Raw genomic sequence first — 27,294 nt, 5'->3', positions numbered from 1 at the left:
TGCATCTATTGAGATAACTACATGGTTTTTGTCATTGGTTCTGTTTATATGCTGGATTACATTTATTGATTTGTGTATGTTGAACTAGCCTTGCATCCCAGGGATGAAGCCCACTTGATCATGGTGGATAAGCTTTTTGATGTGCTGTTGGATTCGGTTTGCCAGTATTTTATTGAGGATTTTTGCATCGATGTTCATCAGGAATATTGGTCTAAAATTCTCTTTTTTTGTTGTGTCTCTGCCCGGCTTTGGTATCAGGATGATGCTGGCCTCATCAAATGAGTTAGGGAGGATTCCCTCTTTTTCTATTGATTGGAATAGTTTCAGAAGGAATGGTACCAGCTCCTCCTTGTACCTCTGGTAGAATTCGTCTCTGAATCTGTCTGATCCTGGACTCTTTTTGGTTGGTAAGCTATTGATTATTGCCACAATTTCAGATCCTGTTATTGGTCTATTCAGAGATTCAACTTCTTCCTGGTTTAGTCTTGGGAGGATGTATGTGTCGAGGAATTTATCCATTTCTTCTAGATTTTCTAGTTATTTGCATAGAGGTGTTTGTAGTATTCTCTGATGGTAGTTTGTATTTCTGTGGGATCGGTGGTGATATCCCCTTTGTCATTTTTTATTGCATCTATTTGATTCTTCTCTCTTTTTTTCTTTATTAGTCTTGCTAGTGATCTATGAATTTTGTTGATCCTTTCAAAAAACCAGCTCCTGGATTCATTAATTTTTTGATGGGTTTTTATGTCTCTATTTCCTTCAGTTCTGCTCTGATTTTTGTTATTTCTTGCCTTCTGCTAGCTTTTGAATGTGTTTGCTCTTGCTTCTCTAGTTTTTTTAATTGTGATGTTAGGTTGTCAATTTTAGATCTTTCCTGCTTTCTCTTGTGGGCATTTAGTGCTATAAATTTCCCTCTACACACTGCTTTGAATGCATCCCAGAGATTCTGGTATGTTGTGTCTTTGTTCTCATTGGTTTCAAAGAACATCTTTATTTGTGCCTTCATTTTGTTATGTACCCAGTAGTCATTCAGGAGTAGGTTGTTCAGTTTCCATGTAGTTGAGTGGTTTTGAGTGAGATTCTTAATCCTGAGTTCTAGCTTGATTGCACTGTGATCTGACAGATAGTTTGTTATAATTTCTGTTCTTTTACATTTGCTGAATAGAGCTTTACTTCCAACTATGTGGTCAATTTTGGAATAGGTGTGGTGTGATGCTGAAAAAAATGTCTATTCTGTTGATTTGGGGTGGAGAGTTCTGTAGATGTCTATTAGGTCTGCTTGGTGCAGAGCTGAGTTCAATTCCTGGGTATCCTTGTTGACTTTCTGTCTTGTTGATCTGTCTAATGTTGACAGTGGGCTGTTAAAGTCTCCTATTATTTATATGTGGGGGTCTAAGTCTCTTTGTAGGTCGCTCAGGACTTGCTTTATGAATCTGGGTGCTCCTGTATTGGGTGCATATATATTTAGGATAGTTAGCTCTTCTTGTTGAATTGATCCCTTTACCATTATGTAATGTCCTTGTTTGTCTCTTTTGATCTTCGTTGGTTTAAAGTCTGTTTTATCAGAGACTAGGATTACAACCCCTGCCTTTTTTTGTTTTCCATTTGCTTGGTAGATCTTCCTCCATCCTTTTATTTTGAGCCTATGTGTGTCTCTGCGCGTGAGATGGGTTTCCTGAATACAGCACACTGATGCATCTTGACTCTTTATCCAATTTGTCAGTCTTTGTTTGTCTTTTAATTGGAGCTTTTAGTCCATTTACATTTAAAGTTAATATTGTTATGTGTGAATTTGATCCTATCATTATGATGTTAGCTGGTAATTTTGCTCATTAGTTGATGCAGTTTCTTCCTAGTCTCGATGGTCTTTACATTTTGGCATGATTTTGCAGCGGCTGGTACCAGTTGTTGCTTTCCATGTTTAGCAGTTCCTTCAGGAGCTCTTTTAGGGCAGGCCTGGTGATGACAATATCTCTCAGCATTTGCTTTTCTGTAAAGTATTTTATTTCTCCTTCACTTATGAAGCTTAGTTTGGCTGGATATGAAATTCTGGTTTGAAAATTCTTTTCCTTAAGAATGTTGAATATTGGCCCCCACTCTCTTCTGGCTTCTAGAGTTTCTGCCGAGACATCAGCTGTTAGTCTGATGGGCTTCCCTTTGAGGGTAACCCGACCTTTCTCTCTGGCTGCCCTTCACATTTTTTCCTTCATTTCAACTTTGGTGAATTGTACAATTATGTGTCTTGGAGTTGTTCTTCTCGATGGGTATCTTTGTAGTGTTCTCTGTATTTCCTGAATCTGAATGTTTGCCTACCTTGCTAGATTGGGGAAGTTCTCCTGGATAATATCCTGCAGAGTGTTTTCCAACTTGGTTCCATTCTCCCCGTCACTTTCAGGTACACCAATCAGATGTAGATTTGGTCTTTTCACATAGTCCCATATTTCTTGGAGGCTTTGCTCGTTTCTTTTTATTCTTTTTTCTCTAAACTTCCCTTCTCACTTCATTTCATTCATTTCTTCTTCCATCGCTGATACCCTTTCTTCCAGTTGATCGCATCAGCTCCTGAGGCTTCTGCATTCTTCACGTAGTTCTCGAGCCTTGGTTTTCAGCTTCATCAGCTCCTTTAAGGACTTCTCTGTATTGGTTATTCTAGCTATACATTCTTCTAAATTTTTTTCAAAGTTTTCAACTTCTTTGCCTTTGGTTTGAATATCCTCCCATAGCTCGGAGTAATTTGATCGTCTGAAGCCTTCTTCTCTCAGCTCGTCAAAGTCATTCTCCGTCCAGCTTTGTTCCATTGCTGGTGAGGAGCTGCTTTCCTTTGGAGGAGGAGAGGCGCTCTGCTTTTTGGAGTTTCCAGTTTTTCTGGTCTGTTTTTTCCCTATCTTTGTGGTTGTATCTACTTTTGGTCTTTGATGATGGTGATGTACAGATGGGTTTTTGGTGTGGCTGTCCTTTCTGTTTGTTAGTTTTCCTTCTTACAGACAGGACCCTCAGCTGCAGGTCTGTTGGAGTTTGCTAGAGGTCCACTGCAGACCCTGTTCGCCTGGGTATGAGCAGCGGTGTCTGCAGAGCCATGGATTTTCGTGATCTCCGAATGCTGCTATCTGATCATTCCTCTGTAAGTTTCGTCTCAGAGGATTACTCGGCCATTTGAGGTGTCAGTCTGCCCCTACTGGGGGGTGCCTCCCAGTTCCTCTGCTTGGGGGTCAAGGGTCAGGGACCCACTTGAGCCGGCAGTCTGCCCCTTCTCAGATCTCCAGCTGTGTGCTGGGAGAAACACTGCTCTCCTCAAAGCTGTCAGACAGGGACATTTAAGTCTGCAGAGGTTACTGCTGTCTGTGCCCTGCCCCCAGAGGTGGAGCCTACAGAGGCAGGCAAGCCTCCTTGAGCTGTGATGGGCTCTACCCAGTTCAAGCTTCCGGGCTGCTTTGTTTACCTAAGCGAGCCTTGGCAATGTCGGGCGCCCCCCTCCCCCAGCCTCGCTGCTGCCTTGCCATTTGATCTCAGACTGCTGTGCTAACAATCAGCGAGACTCTGTGGGCATAGGACCCTCCGAGCCAGGTGCAGGATATAATCTTCTGGTGCGCCGTTACCTAAGCCCATCAAAAAAATGCAGTATTCGGGTGGGAGTGGCCCAATTTTCCAGGTGCTGTCTGCCACCCCTTTCCTGGACCAGGAAAGGGAACTCCCTGACCCCTTGTGCTTCCTGAGTGAGGCAATGCCTCGCCCTGCTTTGGCTTGTGCACGGTGCACTGCACCCACTGTCCTGTGCCCACTGTGTGGCACTCCCTAGTGAGATGAACCCGGTACCTCAGATGGAAATGCAGAAATCACCCATCTTCTGCATCGCTCATGCTGGGAGCTGTAGACCGGAGTTGTTCCTATTCGGCCATCTTGGCATCTCTCCTCAAGGTTAATATTGTTATGTGTGAATTTGATCCTGTCATTATTATATTTGCTGGTTATTTTGCATGTTAGGTGATGCAGTTTCTTCCCAGCCTCGCTGGTCTTTACAATTTGGCATGTTTTTGCAGTGGCTGGTACCGGTTGTTCCTTTCCATGTTTAGTGCTTCCTTCAGGAGCTCTTGTAGGGCAGGCCTGGTGGTGACAAAATCTCTCAGCGTTTGCTTGTCTGTAAAGTATTTTATTTCTCCTTCACTTATGAAGCTTAGTTTGTCTGGATATGCCATTCTGGGTTGAAAATTCTTTTCTTTAAGAATGTTGAATATTGATCTCCACTCTCTTTTGGCTTGCAGAGTTTCTGCCGAGAGATCAGCTGTTAGTCTGATGGGCTTCCCTTTGAGGGTAACCCGCGCTTTCTCTCTGGCTGCCTTTCACATTTTTTCCTTCCTTTCAACTTTGGTGAATCTGAAAAGTATGTGTCTTGGAGTTGCTCTTCTCGAGTATCTTTGTGGCGTTCTCTGTGTTTCCTGAATTTGAATATTGGCCTTCCTTGCTATATTGGAGAAGTTCTCCTGGATAATATCCTGCAGAGTGTTTTCCAACTTGGTTCCCTTCTCCCCGTCACTTTCAGGTACACCAATCAGACATAGATTTGGTCTTTTCACATAGTCCTATATTTATTGGAAGTGTCGTTCATTTCTTTTTATTCTTTTTTCTCCAAACTTCTCTTCTTGCTTTGTTTCATTCATTTGATCTTCCATCACTGATACCCTTTCTTCCAGTTGATCCAAGTGGCTACTGAGGCTTGTGTATTCATCATGTAGATCTTGTGCCTTTTTTTAAAGTTCCATCAGGTCCTTTAAGGACTTCTCTGCATTGGTTATTCTAGTTAGCCATTTGTCTAATTTTTTTTCAAGGTTTTTAACTTCTTTGCCATGGGTTTGAATTTCCTCCTTCAGCTCGGAGTAGTTTGATTGTGTGAAGCCGCCTTCTCTCAACTTGTCAAAGTCATTCTCTGTCCAGCTTTGTTCCATTGCTGGGGAGTAGCTGTGTTCCTTTGGAGGAGGAGAGGCGTTCTGGTATTTAGAGTTTCCAGTTTTTCTGCTCTGTTTTTCCCCCATCTTAGTGGTTTTATTTACCTTTGGTCTTTGATGATGGTGATGTACAGATGGGGTTTTGGTGTGGATGCCCTTTCTGTTTGTTAGTTTTCCTTCTAACAGTCAGGACCCTCAGCTGCAGGTCTGTTGGAGTTTGCTGGAGGTCCACTCCAGACCCTGTTTTCCTGGGTAGCAACAGTGGAGGCTGCAGAACAGCGGATATTGGTGAACAGCAAATGTTGATGCCTGATCGTTCCTCTGGAAGTTTTTTCTCTGAGGAGTACATGGCCTTGTGATGTGTCAGTCTGCCCCTATTGGGGGGTGCCTCCCAGTTAGGCTACTCGGGGGTCAGTGACCCACTTGAGGAGGCAGACTGTCCATTCTCAGATCTCCAGCTGCGTGCTGGGAGAACCACTACTCTATTCAGTGCTCTCTGACAGGGACATTAAATCTGCAGAGGATTCTGCTGCCTTTTGTTTGGCTATGCCCTGCCCCCAGAGGTGGAGTCTACAGAGGCAGGCAGGCCTCCTTGAGCTGTGGTGGGCTCCACGCAATTCAAGCTTGCCAGCCACTTTGTGTAGCTACTCAAGCCTCGGCAATGGTGGGCGCCCCTCCCCCAGCCTCGCTGCCACCTTGCAGTTTGATCTCAGACTGCTGTGCTAGAAATGAGCAAGGATGCATTGGTGTAGGACCCTCTGAGCCCGGCGCAGGATGTAATCTCCTGGTGTGCCTTTTGCTAAGATCAATGGAAAAGTGCAGTATTAGGGTGGGAGTGACCCGATTTTCCAGGTGTTTTCTGTCACCCCTTTCTTTGACTAGGAAAGGGAATTCCCTGACCCCTTGTGCTTCCTGGGTGAGGTGATGCCTCTCCCTGCTTTGACTCTTGCTTGGTGCACTGCACCCACTCTCCTGCACCCACTTTCCAACACTCCCCTGTGAGATGAACCTGGTGCCTCAGTTGGAAATGCAGAAATCACCCGTCTTCTGCGTCACTCATGCTGGGAGCTGTAGACTGGATCTGTTCCTATTCGGCCATCTTGGCTCCACTCCCGTATATATTTTTTTGGATGGAATTTCATTCTTATTGCCCAGGGTTGAGTGCAATGGTGCGATCTTGGCTCACTGCAACCTCCGCCTCTCGGGCTGAAGCAATCCTCCTGGCTCAGCCTCCTGAGTAGCTGGGATTACAGGCATGTGCCACCATGCCAGGCTAATTTTGTATTTTTAGTAGAGATGGGGTTTCTCCATGTTGGTAAGGCTGCTCTCAAACTCTCCACCTCAGGTGATCTTCCCACCTCAGCCTCCCAAAGTGCTGGGATTACAGGTGTGAGCCAATGTGCCCCTGCTACTTGTATTTTGTTAAGATATTTTGCATCTATGTTCTTCAGAGACATTGGCCTGCAGTTTTCTTTTTTTTCTGTGTCTTTGATATTAGGGGAATGATGGCCTCATAGCATGAGTTTGGAAGGATTTCTTCCATTTCAATTTTTTGGAAGATTTTGAAAATAATTTTCCTTGGTGTGTTTTTAAATGTTTGGTAGAATTCAGCAGTGAAGCCAAAAAATTAGTCTTCGGCTTTTCTTTGATGATAGATTGTTATTACTAATTTTATTTTGTTTTTCAATTATTATCTTGTTCCATTTTTTTTTCATGATTCAATCTTGGTACATTATATGAGTCCAGAAATTTATCCATTTCTTCTTGATTTTCCAATTTGTAAGCATATATTTGTTCATAATAGTCTCCAATGATCCTTCACATTTCTGTGGTCCAGTTGTAATGGCCTCTTTTTGGTCTCTCATTTTACTTATTTTGGTCTCCCCTCTTTCTTCATAGTCTAGCTAAAGATTTGTCAGTTTATCATTTCAAAAAAAAGAAACCAAAAATCTTTCTTTCATTGAGTTCTTTGTATTTTACTTAGTTCCTATATCCATTTTGTATTTTATTGATTTATGCTATAATATTTACTATTTTTGTCCTTCTGTGTATTTTGAATTTGGTTTGTTTTGGTATTTCTAGTTTCTTAAGTTTCAGTATTAGATTGTTAATTTGAGATCATTCTCTTTTTTAATCTAAGGATTAATTGTTTTAAAACTCCATTCTTAGTACTGCTTCTACTGTATCTCATAGGTTTTGGTATGTGGTACTTCCATTATCATTAGTCTCAAGAAATTGTTAAATATTTTCTCTTAATATTTTCATTAACTCATTGCTTCTTCATAAGCATGTTAATTAATTTTTAGGTATTTGAGTATTTTCTGTTCTTGATTTCTAGTTTTATTGCAGTGTTTTCAGAAAAAAATACTTTATTTGATTTTTAACTTTAAAAAACTTGTTAACGCTTGTTCTGTGCGCTACCTTATGATTTATCCTGGAGAATGTTTCTTGGGCTGTTTAGAAGAGTGTGTATCTTCAGTTGTTGGGTGGAGTTTACTGTGCATACCTGCTAAGTCAAGCCAAAGGAACCGTTTAACACCATTGTTTGTTTGTTAATTTTCAAGTCTGAATGATCTGTCTATTGCTGAAAATAGGGTGTTAAGTTTTCTACTGTTATTGTTTTGGAGTCTGTCTCTCCCTTTAGGTCTATTAATATTTGCTTCATATATTTAAGTACTTTGATGTTGAGTTCATGTACATTTACAATTTTTATATCCACTTGATGAAATTCCCCCTTATCATTATATGATCACCTTCTTTATCTCTCTTTAAAGGGTTTAATTTAAAGTCATCCCCTGGTATTCATGGGGCATTGGCTGCAGGATTCCTCACAGTTACTAAAATCCACATATACTCAAGTCCCATAGTCAGCCCTGCAGAATCCACGCATACAAAATGTTGGCCTTTCATATCTATGGTTTTTGCATCCCATGAACATTGTATTTTGATCTGGCTTCTCTTTTTCTGTTTCTTTCAGGGCACAGCAATCTTAACAGATCTGAATTCTGTCCTGTACAATGACAAGGAATTTCCCAATCCAGAGAAGTTTGACCCTGGCCACTTCCTGGATGAAAGTGGCAACTTTAAAAGAAGTGATTATTTCATGGCTTTTTCAGCAGGCAAGCAAGCTTTCTTTTTATGTTTAAATCACGGGTCAAGTGAGATAAGGAAGGGCTCTGCATGGAGGCTACTCTGGGCTGAACAATTTGCCATTTGTATGAGGCCAGAGGCACCACTCCCAAAGACCAGGTTATTTCTCATGGGATTGGTGACTGTGCTCACAGATTCTGTTTCCTGAACCACTGCTGAGGTCATCAAAATCTCCTTTTAGAAGTCCAATTCTAGGAAAACATTTATCATTTACACCAAGGGGACAGTTCACTCGATAAACTTCACTGAGCACCTTACATATAGCAATTCTATGCTCAGGTCCAGGGTTAAAAATGTGAATAAGTATTAGATCTTTCCTCTAAGGGAAGGGAATACAAATGAAAAGGCAATGAAATTTCTTTATGAGTAATGCTATGCTCCCTGCTTCTTTGGGAGTGCAGAGAAAGGGAGAGAGACATACAAAGCAAGAGAGAGAGAGAGAGAGCTCCAGACTGTTTGAGAGGGGTAGGGGCAGAATAGTTACATAGTAAGTGAAATTTTCTTGCAAGAAATCACATTTGAGTATCTTCCCTCAATTTTTAATGGTCCTGAAAAGAAACGTGGCAATATCAAAAAGGATAATAAAAGAGAGTTTAATAAAGAGATTGTTTTGAGAGGTGTGAAGCAAACAGAAGTAACAAAATGTGGATAAGAACTCAGGAGTAACATCGGCAAGAAGATGTTACAATTCTAGATCAAAAGATTCAAAGGAAGGAGAGTGTTGCTGGAGCCTGAATAATGAGCAGATTCCTCACCAAGAGAAGCATCTATAGGTAGAGGAATGTTGCCACTGTCAAAACTAGCCTGGCAGGGTAGGATGGAGGGAACAAATACTCTGAACTTTTCAACATATGAGCCTCTGAATGTATCCAGAATCCAGAAGGGAACTACCTCCTGGGTTAATGCAATTCTTAGAGGTCAGTTTTCTGGGAACAGAAAGGCACATGAGATAAACAAATACATAATGGATCTGGAAAGAGGAAAAAGTGGAGAATATTCAGCACACTCTAAAGGAGTAGGAGGAGGACAGGAGGGTAAAAGACGTTTCCAACAGAAATAACTGAAACAGAGACAAAAATAAAAGATTTGCTCCTGATTAATAATATAAGAAAATAAGCGTAGAGCAACCCTTGATATTGTGGTCTCAAGATTATGTGCATTGCCCAGAGACAATCTCAAAAAAAGCCATTGCTATGTGACTTCTTATCTCCTTTTCTATTTTTGGAGTCTACTATTGCGCCGTGAGCCTGCTCAAGATTTCTATTCATTTCACATGGCTTGCAGGCCAGCTTTTGTCCTGACACTGGGTATTACTGTGTGCATTACAAGATCTAAAAGCTTACCTTAAGTGTTTATATTCCAGTCTGTAAAACAGATGAATAATTTACAGTTCATGTGAAATGTAGTGTATTAGAAGCATTAATGAATGTTGTGGAAAACAGATAAGAGAGTAAATTATATGTCCTGACATATAAAATAAGTTTTCATACAATAAATAACATTTAGCTGAATCTGGAAGGATATGGGGACTATTGTCTGGCAAAGCAGAGTAGAAGCCAATTCCAGATAGAAGAATTCCTAGAATCTGAGAAGAAACTTGAAATTGCCAGTCTGTTTGGGGAGTGATGAATCATTAGTAATGGCTGGGGGGAGGGGAACTGGGTGGAAGTTGTGGAAAAAAATGACACTGTAAGAATTGCCTGTGGCCAGTTGGTGACCTTTGTTTTTATTCTTGGCAAAAATAAGCTATAGACCCTTTTTTAAAGCAGGTATATGGTCAGATTGATTATCCTTTAGAATCCTGATGAAAATAAATCTATTTATTTGTCAAGTTCAGGGTCAGAAGTATATGGAGAAGTAGATACAGTGTTGTATATCATGCTGGTTGAGAGAGATCTGTGTTTTTTTTGTTGTTGTTGTTGTTTTTGTGTGTGTGTGTGTGTAAATATGTCACTGGCAAGCTGCAGCACAGCAGTTCCAATGTGCAAGGACAGAAAAGATTTTTTCATACAGTACATACACAGTAATATGTGCTAAAGAAATAAAAAAAACCAGGTTTAGGTGTAAATGGAAAAAGCTGTGGTTTGTTAGTCATTCATTAATATATTTCTTCATTCCATGTTAATTTCAGCCTCCCTGTGGGTTAACTCAGCTACAGAATTAAATGCATAATGAACTTGTGTGTTATTTTTAGGAAAAAGAGTTTGTGTTGGAGAAGGCCTGGCCTGCATGGAGCTGTTTTTAATCCTGACCACCATTTTGCAGAATTTTACCTTGAAGCCTCTGGTTGATCCAAAGGATATTGACACCACCCCAGTTCACAAAGGGTTTGGTGCTGTACCACCCTTCTGTGAGCTTTGTTTCATTCCAGTCTGATAAAAGGTCAGGCTGCTAGATTGCAGAGCAAGGCCCTTCGTCCTCATGTGAAAAAGGCAGATGTTTCCTTGCCTGTGTGTCAGTCATTATCTACTCCTATCTTAATAGCAGGAAGGCCATCTCTGAGCCCTATCTCTTTTAATTGTACCCATCCTTTGAATCCATTCCAATTTTTCCGTATGAAAGAAAATTTATTATTTCATCTCCAATAAAATTCTGTTTGTAACACAATCTTAAGATCATAAGCTACATTTTATCTGTAGTGCCTATGAAATGGAAAGCACCCTATAAATGCCATATTTTGCTTTGCTACTACAAATTAGAAATCAGAAATTATCCTATGAGATTAAAAAAATGTTAAAAGCATTAAAACATGAACTTTATTAATCTCTTACTCCTATCTAACTGTCTAGGGGATAGATCTCTTGCCAAATTAGCTTGTATACTTTCTGTCTTTCCCAACTGATTATTAAAATATAACTACATGTGTATATGTGTATGTGTTGAAGATATACGTTGGGTATGTGTTTATTTTTGCATTTATGTGTATATGTATACATGCAGGGAGAAAAGAAAGGAAGGTCACTCCAGCCAAGGGGAATAACGTGAGATAAACTTGAATTAGCCAGTCTGTCCAAGAATATCCTTTCTTTTTTCCTCCAGTGATTAAATACACACATACGGGGACACACACAGATGTGCAGACATATTAAGGTCAAGAAGAGGGGAAAGTGTATTTGAGCATACACAAACATAAATAAAAGTGTGTGTGTTCATGTGTGTAGGTAGAATATATCTGTGATTTGGAGGTGACAGTTATATAATAAAATATCATAGATATTTTTAAAAGCAATATAACAAAATGTAGCTCATAATGTCCTATTGCATGTCTATTCCATACTGAGATCTGAGGCCTTCTCAGATCTTTCCTAAGCATGCATGGCTTTCTGTGTTCCAGATAAGTGTCACCGCTGTTCAAAGCTTTCTACGAACATCTTATTTTTCAATTCCTTTGAAGATTTTTAGTTAGCTAAAAATAAGATGTTCTTTCTAGGAACATCTTTACAGAATTATTTCAGAGAAGCCACTAAGACACAAAGTAAACTGGAGCAAAAATCTCTTACTTAGGTCTTGAGAGTACAACTGTGTAACTGAATACAATTGCATTGCTGGTGGTGAAGTGGAATGGACAGAGGAAATGAATACATGGTTATATAAAGAAATGAATGCATTACTTGGCCGGGTGCAGTGGCTCATGTTTGTAATCCCAGCACTTTGGGAGGCTGAAGCAGGCGGATCAGCTGAGGTCATTAGTTTGAGACCAGCCTTGCCAGCATGGTGAAACCCTGTCTCTACTAAAAATGCAATAATTAGCTGGTTGTGGTGGTGCGCGCCTGTACTCCCAGCTACTTGGAAGATTGAGGCAGGAGAATCACTTGAGCCTGGGGAGGCGCAGGTTGCAGTGAGCAGAGATGGAGGCACTGCACTCCAGCCTGGATGACAAGAGTGAGACTCCATCTCAAAATAAATCAATAATACTTCATATTAAACACAAGTCACAAAATAATGATATTGTCAGAAGAACAATTTTAAATAACCGTAAAAAGCCCCAAATACTTAAGAATTAACTAACAGATAACATAAAACACTGTTGCACTGAAAACTCCCAAGATTGCTAGGAGAAATTAAGGACACAAATACATGAAGAGTTATATCATATTTATAAATTGAAAACTCAATATAGTGAAGGTGTTTCTTCCCTTAGTGTGTGTGTGTGTGTGTGTGTTTGACAGAGTCTTGCTCTGTCGCCAGGCTGGAGTGCAATAGCGTGATCTTGGCTCACTGCAACCTCCACCTCCCAGGTTCAAATGATTCACCTGCCTCAGCCTACCAAGTAGCTGGGACTACAGGTGCACAACACCACACCCAGTCTCGATCTCCTGACATTGTGATCTGCCACTCTTGGCCTTTCAACCTGCTGGGATTACAGGCATGAGACACTGCATCCCCCAACACCCCACCAGCCCTCTCAGTGTGTTTTAAAGGTTAAATGAATTATCCATCAAAATCTCACATGGACACAGGAAGGGGAACATCACACTTCGGGGACTGTTGTGGGGTGGGGGGAGGGGGAAGGTATATCTCCTAGCATTAGGAGATATACCTAATGCTAGATGACGAGTTAGTGGGTGCAGTGCACCAGCATGGCACATGTATACATATGTAACTTACCTGCACATTGCGCACATGTACAATAAAACCTAAAGTATAATAATAATAATAAAAACAAAAAAAACCAAACAAAATCTCATCAGAATTTATATAGGAATTGATCAATTAATTATAAAATTTCTGTGGTATATTAGTCAGGTTCTCCAGAAAGAAAGAACTAATGATGTATACATATATAAGAAAGGGACTTTACTGGGGGGAATTCGCTCACAGACTTAGAAGATGAAGTCCCTGGATGAGCTGTCTGCAACATGGGGGAAGCTGGTAGTGTGACTCGGTCCAAACTCAAAATCCTTAAAACCAGAAATGCCAGTGGCACAGTACTTATTCTGAGGCCAAAGGCCAGAGAGACCCCAGTAGAACACTGTGCAAGTCCCACAGTCCAAAGGTTGAAGAACCTGGAGTCTGATAGCCAAGGGTAGGAGGAGAGGAAGCAAAGTGTCCAGCAAAGGAAGAGAGAGTGAGCAAGAAGACTTAGCAAGCTACTTCTACCACTTCTCTGCCTACTTTATTTTAGCCTTACTGGCAGCAGATTGGATGGTGCTCACCCACATTGGGTCTTCTTCTCCCAGACCACTGACTCAAATGTCAATCTCCTCCAGCGGCATTCTCACAGATACACCCTGAAACAATGCTTTACCAGCCAACTTGGCATCCCTTAATACAATCAGTTGACATCTAATGTTAACTCTCACTTGTGGAAAAGCAAAGACACTACCATAGTCAAGACAATACTGAAAAAGAGAAAGAATGAAGACTTATATTCCAGATATCAAGACTTACCTTAAGGATCTAATAATTAAGACAAGGTGGTATTGGTGCAAAGTGGCAACTATACCAATGGAATAGAATTCATTCTAGAAACAGACTCACACCTATATGACCACTTTATAGTATCTCTTAATTTAGTAGAAAAATTATCCTCCTTGAAGTTGTTTACAAGCCCTATCTAAGGCAGACTATAGACATAAGTGTGTAAAATAAAACAATGAAGTTATCAATGTGAAACACAAGAGAAGATATTTATGATATTGTACTCTGTAATGATTTTTAAAAACAGGTCAGAAAAAGTTCTAACGTTAAAGGTTTATAAATAGGATATTATTTTATTTTATTTTATTATTATTATACTTTAAGTTTTAGGGTACATGTGCAGAACGTGCAGGTTTGTTTCATATGTATACATGTGCCATGTGGGTGTGCTGCACCCATTAACTCATCATTTAGCATTAGGTATGTCTCCTAATGCTATCCCTCCCCCCCCACCCCACCCCACAACAGTCCCCGGTGTGTGATGTTCCCCTTCCTGTGTCCATGTGTTCTCATAGTTCAATTCCCACCTATGAGCGAGAACATGCGGTGTTTGGTTTTTCATCCTTGTGATAGTTTGCTGAGAATGATGGTTTCCAGTTTCATCCGTGTCCCTACAAAGGACATGAACTCATCATTTTTTATGGCTGCATAGTATTCCATGGTGTATATGTGCCACATTTTCTTAATCCGGTCTATCATTGTTGGAGATTTAGGTTGGTTCCAAGTCTTTGCTATTGTGAATAGTGCTGCTATAAACATATGTGTGCATGTGTCTTTATAGCAGCATGATTTATAATCCTTTGGGTATATACCCAGTAATGAGATGGCTGGGTCAAATGGTATTTCTAGTTCTAGATCCCTGAGGAACCAGCACACCGACTTCCACAACGGTTGAACTAGTTTACAGTGCCACCAACAGTGTAAAAGTGTTCCTATTTCTCCACATCCTCTCCAGCACCTGTTGTTTCCTGACTTTTTAATGATCACCATTCTAACTGGTGTGAGATGGTATCTAATTGTGGTTTTGATTTGCATTTCTTTGATGGCCAGTGAGTTCAGTTCCTGGATATTCTTGTTAACTCTCTGTCTCGTTGATCTGTCTAATGTTGACAGTGGGGTGTTAAAGTCTCCTATTTATTGTGTGGGAGTCTAAGTCTCTCTGTAGGTCACTAAGGACTTGCTTTATGAATCTGGGTGCTCCTGTATTGGGTGCATATATATTTAGGATAGTTAGCTCTTCTTGTTGAATTGATCCCTTTACCATTATGTAATGGCATTGTTTGTCTCTTTTGATCTTTGTTGGTTTAAAGTCTGTTTCATTGGAGACTAGGATTGCAACCCCTGCCTTTTTTTGTTTTCCATTTGCTTGGTAGATCTTCCTCCATCCCTTTATTTTGAGCCTATGTGTGTTTCTGCACATGAGATGTGTTTCCTACATACAGCACAGTGATGGGTCTTGACTCTTTATCCAATTTCCCAGTCTGTGTCTTTTAATTGGAGCATTTAGCCCATTTACCTTTAAAGTTAATATTGTTATGTGTGAATTTGATCCTGTCATTATGATGTTAGCTGGTTATTTTGCTTGTTAGTTGCAGTTTCTTCCTAGACTTGATCGTCTTTACAGTTTGGCATGTTTTTGCAGCAGCTGGTACCGGTTGTGCCTTTCCATGTTTAGTGCTTCCTTCAGGAGCACTTTTAGGGCAGGCCTGGTGGTGACAAAATCTCTCAGCATTTGCTTGTCTGTAAAGTATTTTATTTCTCCTTCACTTATGAAGCTTAGTTTGGCTGGATATGAAATTCTGGGTTCAAAATTCTTTTCTTTAAGAATGTTGAATATTGGTCCCCACTCTCTTCTGGCTTGTAGGGTTTCTGCCAAGAGATCAGCTGTTAGTCTGATGGGCTTCCCTTTGTGGGTAACCTGACCTTTCTCTCTGGCTGCCCTTCACATTTTTTCCTTCCTTTCAACTTTGGTGAATCGTACAATTATGTGTCTTGGAGTTGCTCTTCTCGAGGAGTATCTTTGTGGCATTCTCTTTATTTCCTGAATTTGAATGTTGGCCTTCCTTGCTAGATTGGGGAAGTTCTCCTGGATAATATCCTGCAGAGTGTTTTCCAACTTGGTTCCATTCTCCCCATCACTTTCAGGTACACCAACCAGACGTAGATTTGGTCTTTTCACATAGTCCCATATTTCTTGGAGGCTTTGTTCATTTCTTTTTATTCTTTTTTCTCTAAAATTCTCTTCTCACTTCATTCCATTCATCTTCCATCACTGATACCCTTTCTTCCAGTTGATCACATCAGCTACTGAGGCTTGTGCATTCATCACGTAGCTCTCGTGCCTTGGTTTTCAGCTCCATCAGGTCCTTTAAGGACTTCTCTGCATTGGTTATTCTAGTTAGCCATTCGTCTAATTTTTTTTCAAAGCTTTTAACTTCTTTGCCATTGGTTCGAATTTCCTCCTGTAGCTCAGAGTAGTTTGATCGTCTGAAGCCTTCTTCTCTCAACTCATCAAAGTCATTCTCCATCCAGTTTTGTTCCGTTGCTGGTGAGGAGCTGCATTACTTTGGAGGAGGAAAGGTGCTCTGATTTTTAGAGTTTCCAGTTTTTCTGGTCTGTTTTTTCCCCATCTTTGTGGTTTTATCTATGTTTGGTCTTTGATGATGGTGATGTACAGATGGGGTTTTGGTGTGGATGTCCTTTCTGTTTGTTAGTTTTCCTTCTAACAGACAGGACCCTCAGCCGCATGTCTGTTGGAGTTTGCTAGAGGTCCACCCCAGACGCTGTTTGCCTGGGTACCAGCAGTGGTGGCTGCAGAACAGTGGATATTGGTGAACCGCAAATGCTGCTGCCTGATCGTTCCTCTGGAAGTTTTGTCTCAGAGGAGTACCTGGCCATGTGATGTGTCAGTCCGCCCCTACTGGGGGGTGCCTCCCAGTTAGGCCACTCGGGGGTCAGAGACCCACTTGAGGAGGCAGTCTGCCCGTTCTCAGATCTCGAGCTGTGTTCTGGGAGAACCACTACTCTCTTCAAAGCTGTCAGAGAGGGACATTTAAGCCTGCAGAGGTTACTGCTGTCTTTCTCTTTGTCTGTGCCCTGCCCCCAGAGGTGGTGCCCTGCTACAGAGGCAGGCAGGTCTCCTTGAGTTGTGGTGGGCTCCACCCAGTTCGAGCTTCCTGGCTGCTTTGTTCACCTAATCAAACAACTAACTCGGCAATGGCGGGTGCCCCTCCCCCAGCCTTGTTGCCACCTTGCAGTTTGATCTGGGACTGCTGTGCTAGCAATGAGCGAGACTCCATGGGCGTAGGACCCTCCAAGCCAGGTGCGGGATATAATCTCCTGGTGTGCCATTTTTTTAAGCCGGCTGCAAAAGCACAGTGTTAGGGTGGGAGTGACCCGATTTTCCAGGTGCCATCTGTCACCCCTTTCTTTGACTAGGAAAGGGAATTCCCTGACCACTTGTGCTTCCTGTGTGAGGTGATGCCTCGCCCTGCTTCAGCTCATGCAGGGTGCGCTGCACCCACTGTCCTGCACCTACTGTCTGGCACTCCCCAGTGAGATGAACCCAGTACCTCAGTTGGAAATGCAGAAATCACCCATCTTCTGCGTCGCTCACACTGGGAGCTGTAGACCGGAGCTGTTCCTATTCGGCTATCTTGGCTTCTCCGACCTAAATAGGATTTTAAAACTTTCATTCATCAAAAGATATCATTTAAGATAATCAAAGGCAAGCTACAGATGGGAGATATTTGCAATCAATATGTCCATGTAAGGACTTATATCCAGATCATACAAACAACTTTAAAAAAAGGCACCCCAAATATTTTTTAAATAAACAAAGTTTGAATATATACTTCACAGAAGAGGCTATTTATGTTGTCATAATACGTGATAGATAGTACTCAACTTTCTTAGCTATATGGGAAGTAAAAAGGAAAACCATAGTTAGTTACTAATACATATCCACCAGAATGGCAAAACAGAATGAAATTAACAAGTGCTCACCTCTGCTTACATCTAGCATTCAATCACTTTATTGTTACTTGTGTACCCTAGTGAAATGTGTGCATATATCAAAGAAAACATATAAACAGTGTTGTTAACAACAGCCTTCTTCATCATAAGCCCGAATCAGAACAAACTCAATGTTCGTTGACATTACAGTGGATAAACATACCATGTCATGTTCATACAATCTAGTACTATTTCCAATAAAAAAGAAGAAACCACTATTACCTGTAAAAGTATGAATGAAACTCATAGATGTGAGGTTGACTGAAAGACTCCAGACATCCAAAAGTGCATTCTGTGTGATTCTATTTCCTGCATTTATAGAATAGAACCTTAAATGACAAAACTAACATTTATTGACAGAAGTCAGGATAATAGTTTATTCTTTGAGGTAAATGGAATTTAAACAGGCATAAATGAGGTTCTGTGGTGTTGGAAGTGTTCCAGATGTTGATATGGATATTGTTTATGAATGGTACACATGTGTAAAGATTCATTAAGGTGTATACATAAGATTATTGTACTTAATGGATTTATTTTACATTTCAACAGAGCAAAAGAAAAAAATCAAAATACTAGACATACAAAAAAAAAAAAAAAGACAAACTGTGTGCTACAGACATGTTGGTGCATACACCAAGTTCTTGGGAGTCTGAGGTGAAAGGATTGCTTAAGCTTAAGCGTTTGATTCAAACCTGAGGAACATCGGGAGGCCTTGTCTCTAAACAAAAACAGGTCACATACAAAGTATAAAAATAAAATGTAGGGAACAGAAAGAAATGCATAAAACTAAATCTTGAAATTCTCTGACTGTGGCATTATAATAAACATGATGAAAATATTAATAGAAATAAATGAAAAGACTAATAATACCAGCATAAAAATAGAAAATATTAAAAATATTAAATGGATATTTTAAAACTAAAATTATAATAACTGTAGTGAAGTGCTCAATGGATGGGTTTAATAGCAGATATTTTATAGCTAAATAGAGAATTAGTCAATTGGAAAATATGTCCAAAAACATTCAGAATGAAGAAGAAATATAGAAAAAAGGTAATGAAGAAGCTTGTAGAGCTTAGGGTGAAATTAGATCTCCCAAAAAGAAAGAAGAATGAGAAAGATTTTAAAGAGATAACTGTAATTTTTTAGAGCATATGAAAGATAGGAGAGCTATGAATCTGAAACAAGATTTATGAAAATATGTTTAGTCAGATATTAGTAAAAAGACTAAAAACAAATGTTAAATGAAAGCCCTAAAAACTGCAATAGAACAAAAAGCACTTTCCTTCAAAGCAGTAACAATACTGTTGCTGGCTTCTAAAGAAAAAACTCAGAAGACAATGGAATCATATAATCTAAATGCTGAAAGAAAATAACTGCCAATCTATGATTCTCTATCCAGCAAAAAAATCTTCTTTAATTATGGAGAAAAGAAAACCAACTGGACAAGAGCAAGGAAATACAGGACTTCACCAACACTGTACGAATTTGCACCTAAACATACCATGTCATATTCATACAATAGAATACCATCGTCAATAGAAAAAAACACTGTTACTTGTAAAAACATGAATGATTCTCATAGATATAAGGTTAAGTGAAAGTGTCTAGACATCAAAAAGTACATTCTGGATGATTCTATTTTTGTACATTTCTATAATAGAAGCTTTATTGACAAAACTAACCTTTATTAGACACATACAAAACATTCCAGTCAACAGTAGCAAAATACACATTGTTTTCAATGCATATGAAAAATTCTCCAAGGCAGGACCTATGTTATGCCACAAAGCAAGTCTTAATAAATTTAAAAAGATTACAATCATGCAAAGTATCTAGTCAGAAAAAAATGAAATTTGAAATCAATAGCAGAGGAGAACAGGAAACTTCACACTTATGTGAAAGTTAAGCACTATACTCTTAAATAAGAAATGTGTTAAAGAAGAAATCACAAGGGAAATTTTAAACATCATGAGAGAAATGAAAATGAAAACACAACATACCAAGACTTATGGGATTCAACAAATGCAGTTCTAAGAGGAAAATTTATAGTTTTAAGTACATTTAACAAAAAAGATCTCAAATAATCTTACTTTATGCATTAAAGAATAAGAAAAGTAGAATAAACTAAACCCGAAGCCAGAAAAAAAGGAAAAAATAATGATTAGAGAAGAGATAAATAAAACAGAGATAGAAAAAAATAGAGAAAATAAACAAAAATACAAGTTTATTCCTCAGAAAGATTAATGTAGTTCAATTGATTAAGGAAAAAAGAGAAGACACATAACTAAAATCTGACATGAGAGTGAAAGCATTATGATCCATTTTATTGAAATAAAAAGTGTTAGCAGAGAGTACTATGAACAATGGGGACATGGTTTGATTATGTCCCAACTGAAATCTCCTCTTGAATTGTAGCTCCCTTAATTCCCATGTGTTATGGAAGGGACCCAGTGGAACATAATTGAATTACTGTCCTCACACTGCTCTCATGGTACTGAATAAGTCTGATGAGATCTGATGGCTTTATAAGGGGAAACCCCTTTCACTTGGATCTCATTCTCTCCTAGCTGCCACCATGTAAGATGTGCCTTTCACCTTCCACTATGATTGTGAGGCCTCTCCAGCTATGTGGAACTGTGAGTTCATTAAACCTCTTCTTATTTATAAATAACCATATCTTGGGCATGTCTTTATCAGTAGGGTGAAAATTGTATTCCAAAAAATTGGATAACCTCAATGAAATGGAAAAATTACTAGAAATGCAAAACCTACTAGGACTAATCACAAACAAATAGAAAATTAGAATATACCTATAACTTATAAGGCAATTGATACATGAATCAAAAAACAGTCTTACTAAAAACAGCTTAGGACCAGATGGCTTCACGGAAGAATTCTACCAGTCATGTAAAGGGAAGTTAGCACGAATCCTTCTCAAAGTCTTCCAAGTAATTAAAGAGGAGAAAACAGTTTTAAACTCATTGTATGAGGCCATCATTACCCTGATACCAAAATCAGACAAAGACACTACAAGAAAGAAAACTACATCCATATCTCTTATAAATACAATTGACCTTAAATAATGCAGGAGTTAGGGACTCCCAAGGCCTGTGCAGTCAAAATTTTATATATAGCTTTTGACTCCCCTAAAACGTAACTGCAAATAGCTTAGTATTGACTGGAAGCTTTACTGATAACATAAACAGTTCAAGAGCTTCTGCACAGCAAAGGAAACTACCATCAGAGTGAACAGGCAACCTACAAAATGGGAGAAAATTTTTGCAACCTACTCATCTGACAAAGGGCTAATATCCAGAATCTACAATGAACTCCAACAAATTTACAAGAAAAAAACAAACAACCCCATCAAAAAGTGGGCGAAGGACATGAACAGACACTTCTCAAAAGAAGACATTTATGCAGCCAAAAAACACATGAAAAAATGCTCACCATCACTGGCCATCAGAGAAATGCAAATCAAAACCACAATGAGATACCATCTCACACCAGTTAGAATGGCAATCATTAAAAAGTCAGGAAACAACAGGCGCTGGAGAGGATGTGGAGAAATAGGAACACTTTTACACTGTTGGTGGGACTGTAAACTAGTTCAACCCTTGTGGAAGTCAGTGTGGCGATTCCTCAGGTATCTAGAACTAGAAATTCCATTTGACCCAGCCATCCCATTACTGGGTATATACCCAAAGGACTATAAATCATGCTGCTATAAAGACACATGCACACGTATGTTTATTGCAGCATTATTCACAATAGCAAAGACTTGGAACCAACCCAAATGTCCAACAATGATAGACTGGATTAAGAAAATGTGGCACATATACACCATGGAATACTATGCAGCCATAAAAAATGATGAGTTCATGTCCTTTGTAGGGACATGGATGAAATTGGAAATCATCATTCTCAGTAAACTGTCGCAAGAACAAAAAACCAAACACCGCATATTCTCACTCATAGGTGGGAATTGAACAATAAGAACACATGGTCACAGGAAGGGGAACATCACACTTCGGGGACTGTTGTGGGGTGGGGGGAGAGGGGAGGGATAGCATTGGGAGATATACCTAATGCTAGATGACGAGTTGGTGGGTGCAGCGCACCAGCATGGCACATGTATACATATGTAACTTACCTGCACATTGCGCACATGTACCATAGAGCCTAAAGTATAATAATAATAATAATAATAATAATAATAATAATAATAAAAAGAAAAAAAATACTGAAAATAAAAAAAAACATAAACAGTTCATTAACATATAGTTTCTATGGTATATGTTTTATATGCTATATTCTTCCAATAAAGCAAGCTACAGAAAAGATGATGTTATTAAAATAATGAGGGAAATATAGTTACTATTTGTTGAGTGGAAGTTTATCATCATAAAGGTCTTTCTATTCATCATGTTTATATTGAGTAGGCTGAGAAGGAGGAAAAGGGGCGATTGGTGGTGTTGTCCTAGAGTTGGAAAAAGTGGAAGAGATGGATGAGGTGGATGGGAAGTCAAGAAAGACAGGTGCACTTGGTGTAATTTTAATGAAAAAAAAATCTGCCTATCAGTGGATGTGTGCAGTTAAAATCTGTGTTGTTTAAGGGTCAGCTGTATTTTTTTTTAGTAGAACAGTGGTTGTATGTGTTTGTAAATCTTATATTTGTAATTAAAAATAACGATTGTATATACTTACAGGGTAAAATGTCATGTTATCATACACGTATACATTGTGAAATGATCAAACCAGAGTAATTAGCACATCTGTGAGCTCAAATATTTATCATTTCTTTGTGGTGAGAACATTCAAAATTTTCTTCCTTAGCTATTTTGAAATATATGATTCCTTATTATTAACTGTAGTCATCATGGTGTTAAATAGAACACCAGAACCTTTTCCTCCTATACACCTGAACTTTATACCCATTGACCGACATTTCCCCTTTCTCTATCCACAACCTCTTCCAGACTTTTAGGGCCACCACTGTACTCTATGCTTTTATGAGTTTGACTTTTTCAGATTCCACATGTAAGTGAGATCATATGGTATTTTTCTCTTTTGTGCTTGGCTTATTTATCTTAATATAACGTGCTCTAGGTTAATCCACTTTGTCATAAAAACAGAATGTTTTGTCTTTTTAAAATGCAGAACAGTATTCCATTGTGTATATATACCACATTTATAAAATACATTCATCCATTGATGGACACTGAGGTTGTTTCTGTATCTTGGTTATAATGAATAATACTGCAATAAACATAAAAGTGTATATATCTCTTTAAAATATTGATTTCAATTCATTTGAGTTTATAACCAGAATTAGGAATCTGGCGCATATAGTAATTCTACTTTTAGGTTTTTGAGAGCCTCCACACTGTTTTCCAAATGGCAGCACTGATATACAACACAACCAACAGTGTACAAGTTGTTTCTTTTCTCCACATTCTCACCAACATTTGAGGTCATTCATCTTTTTGATTACAGCCAGTCTATCAGGTGTAAGGTGATAGCTTCCTGGGATTTTCATTTGTGTTACTCTGATATTTAGGGATGTTGAACTTTTTCTTATGTATCTATTGGCCATTTTATATTTTCTTAGTTTCTTGTTTCTCTGTACTTGAATCTTTTTTTTCCCCATAACTTTTATTTTAGATTCAAGAGGTACATGTGCAGGATGGTTACCTATATTGCATGATGCTGAGGGTAAAAATGATCCCATCACCAAGGTACTGAATATACTTCCCAATAGTTAGTTTTTCAACACTTGCCCCATTTCCTCCCTTCCTTGTCTAGTAGACCCAGCTTCTATTGTTGCCATTTCTATGTCGATTAGTATGTGATGTTTAGCTTCCACTTATAAATGAGAACATGGAGTGTTTGGTTTTCTGTTTCTGCATTAGTTTGCTTAGAATAATGGCCTTCAGCTGCACCCGTGTTGCTTCGAAGAACATGATTTCATTAATTTTATGGCTGCATAATATTCCAAGGTGTATATGTACCATATTTTCTTTATCTAATCTACCATTGAGCACTTGGGTTGATTCCGTGTCTTTATTATTGTGAATCATGCTGCGATAAACGTGTTAGTGCATGTGTCTTTTGGCAGAGAATTTGTTTTCTTTTGGATATATACCCAGCTAGGTCAAACAGTAGTTCTAAGTTCTTTGAAAAGTCTCCAAAGTACTTTCCATAGTGGGTGAACTAGTTTGCATTACCCCCTAGCAGTGTATAAGCATGCTTTTTTCTCAAGCAGCTGTTTTTTTTTTTTTTTTTTGACATTTTAATAGTAGCCAATCTGACTGGTGTGAGATAATACCTCCTTGTGGTTTTGATTTGCATTTCCTGATAATTAGTGATGTGGTGTATTTTTTTATATGTTGGCTACTTATCTGTCTTCTTTTGAGAAGTGTCCATGTCTTTTGCCTATTTTTTGATAGAATGAGTTTTTTGCATGTTCATTTCCTCATAAATTCTGGCATAATAAACCTTTGTCAGATGTGTTACTTGTGAACATATTCTCCCATTTGTAGGTTGTGTGTTTACTCTGTTGAGATTTTCTTTTACTGTGAAAAATCTTTTTGATTTAATTAGGAGTCACTTGTTAATTTTTTGTTGCAGTTACTTTTGAGGACCTAGTCATACATTCTTTGCCAACACTGACATTCACAGTAGTGTTTCCTAGGGTTTTTTTTTTTCCTAGGATTCTTATAGTTTCAGTTCTTACATTTGAACATTTAATCTATCTTGAATTAATTTTGTATATGGTGAAAGAAAGGGATCTAGTTTTATTTTTCTGCATATGGCTAGCCAGCTGTCCCAGCACAATTTATTGAATAGGGAGTCCTTTCCTCATTGTTTAGTTTTTGAGAACTTTGTCAAAGATCAGATGATAGTAGCTGTGTGGCTTTATTTCTGGGTTCTGCATTCTTTCCACTGGCATATGTGTCTGTTTCTGTACCACCACCAACTGTTTTGGTTTCTGTATACCTACTAAATTTTAAAAATAAAACTTTTTAAAAATTGAACTTGAAGTTCTGGAATACATATGCAGAATGTGCAGGTTTGTTATATAAACATACACGTGCCATGGTGGTTTGCTACACCCATCAACCCGTCATCTACATTAGGTGTTTCTCTTAATTCTATCCCTCCCATAATCCCCCAGTCCCTGACAAGTCCCAGTGTTTTATTTTCGCCTTCCTGTGTCCATGTGTTCTCATTGTTCAACTCCCATTTATGATTGAGAACATGTGATGTTTGGTTTTCTGTTCCTGTGTTAGTTTTCTGTGACTGATGGTTCCCAGCTTCATCCATGTCCTTGAAAAAGGACATTCTTTTTTATGGCTGCATAGTATACCATGGTGTATATGTGCCACATTTTCTTTATCCAGTCTATTATTGATGGGCATTTGGGTTGGTTCCAAGTCTTTGCTATTGTGAATAGTGCTGCATTAAACATATGTGTGCATGTGTCTTTATAGTAGAATGATTTATAATCCTTTGGGTATATACCCAGTAATGGGTTTGCCGAGTCAAATGGTATTTCTTGGTTTTAGATCCTTGAGGAATCACCACACTGCCTTCCACAATGGTTGAACTAATTTACAATACCACCAACAGTGTAAGAGCATTACTATTTCTCCACATACTCTCCAGCATCTGTAGTTTTTTGACTTTTCAATGATCGCCATTCTAACTGGTGTGAGATGGTATCTCATTGTGGTTTTGAAGTGAATTTCTCTAATGACCAGTGATGATGAGCTTTTTTTCATATGTTTTTTGGCCACATAAATGTCTTCTCTTTAGAAGTGTCTGTTCATATCCTTCACCCACTTTTTGATAGGGTTGTTTGTTTTTTTCTTGTAAATTTGTTTAAGTTCCTTGTAGATTCTGAATATTCGCTCTTTTTCAGATGGATAGATTGCAAAAATATTCTTTCATTCTTTAGGTTGCCTGTTCACTCTGATGATAGTTTCTTTTTCTGTGCAGAAGCTGTTTGTTTAATTAGATTCCATTTGTCAATTTTGGCTTTTGTTGCCATTGCTTTTGGTGTTTTAGTCATGAAGTCTTTGCCCATGCCCATGTCCTGAATGGTATTGCCTAGGTTTTTCTCTAGCGGTTTTATGGTTTTAGGTCTTACATTTAAGTCTTTAATCCATCTTCAGTCAATGTTTGTATAAGGTGTAAGAGGTCCAGTGTCAGTTTTCTTCATATGGCTAAGCAGTTTTCCCAACCCCATTTATTAAATAGGGAATATTTTCCTCATTGCTCATTTTTGTTAGGTTTGTCAAAGATCAGATGGTTGTAGATGTGTGGTGCTATTTCTGAGGCCTCTGTTCTGTTCCATTGGTGTATATATCTGTTTTGGTATCAGTACCATGCATTTTTGCTTACTGTGGCCTTGTAGTATAGATTGAAGTCAGGTAGTGTGATGCCTCCAGCTTTCTTTTTCTTTTTTTTTTTTTTTGCTTAGGACTGTCTTGGCTGTGTGGGCTCTTTTTTGGTTCCATATGAAATTTAAAGTAGCTTTTTCTAATTCTGTGAGGAAAGTCAGTGGTAGCTTGATGGGAATAGCATTGAATGTATTAATTACTTTTTACACAATATTGATTCTTCCTATCCATGAGCACAGAATGTTTTTCCATTTGTTTGTGTCCTCTCTTATTTCTTTGAGCAGTGGTTTGTAGTTCTCCTTGAAGAGGTCCTTCACATTCCTTGTGAGTTGTATTCCTAGGTATTTTATTCTCTTTGAAGCAATTGTGAATGGGGGTTGACTCATGATTTGGTTTCCTGTTTGTCTATTATTGGTGTATAAAAATGCCTGTGATTTTTGCACATTGATTTTGTATCCTGAGACTTTGCTGAAGCTGCTTATCAGTTTAAGGAGATTTTGGGCTGAAACAATAAGGTTTTCTAAATATACAATCATGTCATCTACAGAGACAATTTGAGTTTCTCTTTTCCTATTTCAGCTCCCGTTATTTCTTTTACTTGCCTGTTTGCCCTGGCCAGAACTACCAATACTGTGTAGAATAGGAGTAGTGAAAGAGGGCATCTTCGTTTTGTGCCAGTTTTCAAAAAGAGTGTTTCCAGCTTTTCCCCATTTAGCATGATATTGGCTGTGGGTATGTCATATATAGCTTTTACTATTTTGAGATACGTTCCAGCAATACCTGGTTTCTTGAGAATTTTTAGCGTGAAGAGGGGTTGAATTTTATTGAAAGCCTTTTGCATATTTGTTGAGATAATCATGTGGTTTTTGTCATTGTATGTGATGGATCACATTTATTAATTTATGTATGTTGAACCAGCCTTGCATCCCAGTGATGAAGCTGACTTGATTGTGATGGATAAGCTTTTTGATGTGCTTCTGGATTTGGTTTGCCAGTATTTAATTGAGGATTTTCACATCGATTTTCATCAGGGATATTGGCCTGAAATTTTCATTTTTGTTGTGTTTCTGCCAGGTTTTGGTATGATGATGCTGGCCTTATAAAATGGGTTAAGGAGAAGTCCCTCTTTTTCCATTGTTTGGAATAGTTTCAGAAACAATGGTACCAGGTCTTCTTTGTACCTCTGGTAGAATTCGGCTGTGAATCTGTCTGGTCCTGGGCTTTTTGTTGTTGTTTGGTAGGCTATTAATTACTGCATCAATTTTAGAATTTGTTATTGGTCTATTCAGGGATTTGACTTCTTCCTCATTTAGTCTTGGGAGGGTGTTTAGGAACTTATCTATTTCTTCTAGATTTTCCAG

The 27,294-nt window shown here is 38.8% G+C and overlaps 1 protein-coding gene across 4 annotated transcripts in view; it reads left to right on the top strand.

The window, feature by feature from the left end:
- Positions 1-10,922, top strand: part of LOC129006201 (cytochrome P450 2C21-like) — a 43,823-nt gene extending 32,901 nt beyond the window's left edge. For 3 of the 4 annotated variants that reach the window (XM_054435642.1, XM_054435645.1, XM_054435644.1), the window contains exons 9-10: positions 7,918-8,059; positions 10,285-10,916. In XM_054435642.1, coding sequence (XP_054291617.1) covers positions 7,918-8,059; positions 10,285-10,466 — 324 coding nt within the window. In that variant the 3' untranslated portion in view covers positions 10,467-10,916. Of the gene's footprint in view, positions 1-7,917; positions 8,060-10,284 lie in introns of all 4 variants that reach the window. The other variant, XM_054435641.1, reaches the window with a different exon arrangement.
- The last annotated feature ends 16,372 nt before the right edge of the window (positions 10,923-27,294 follow it).

Source organism: Pongo pygmaeus, chromosome 8 (assembly GCF_028885625.2).
Source record: "Pongo pygmaeus isolate AG05252 chromosome 8, NHGRI_mPonPyg2-v2.0_pri, whole genome shotgun sequence".
Classification (NCBI taxonomy): domain Eukaryota; kingdom Metazoa; phylum Chordata; class Mammalia; order Primates; family Hominidae; genus Pongo; species Pongo pygmaeus.
Note: the sequence above shows the minus strand (reverse complement) of the source record. Positions and strands in the feature narration are given on the sequence as shown.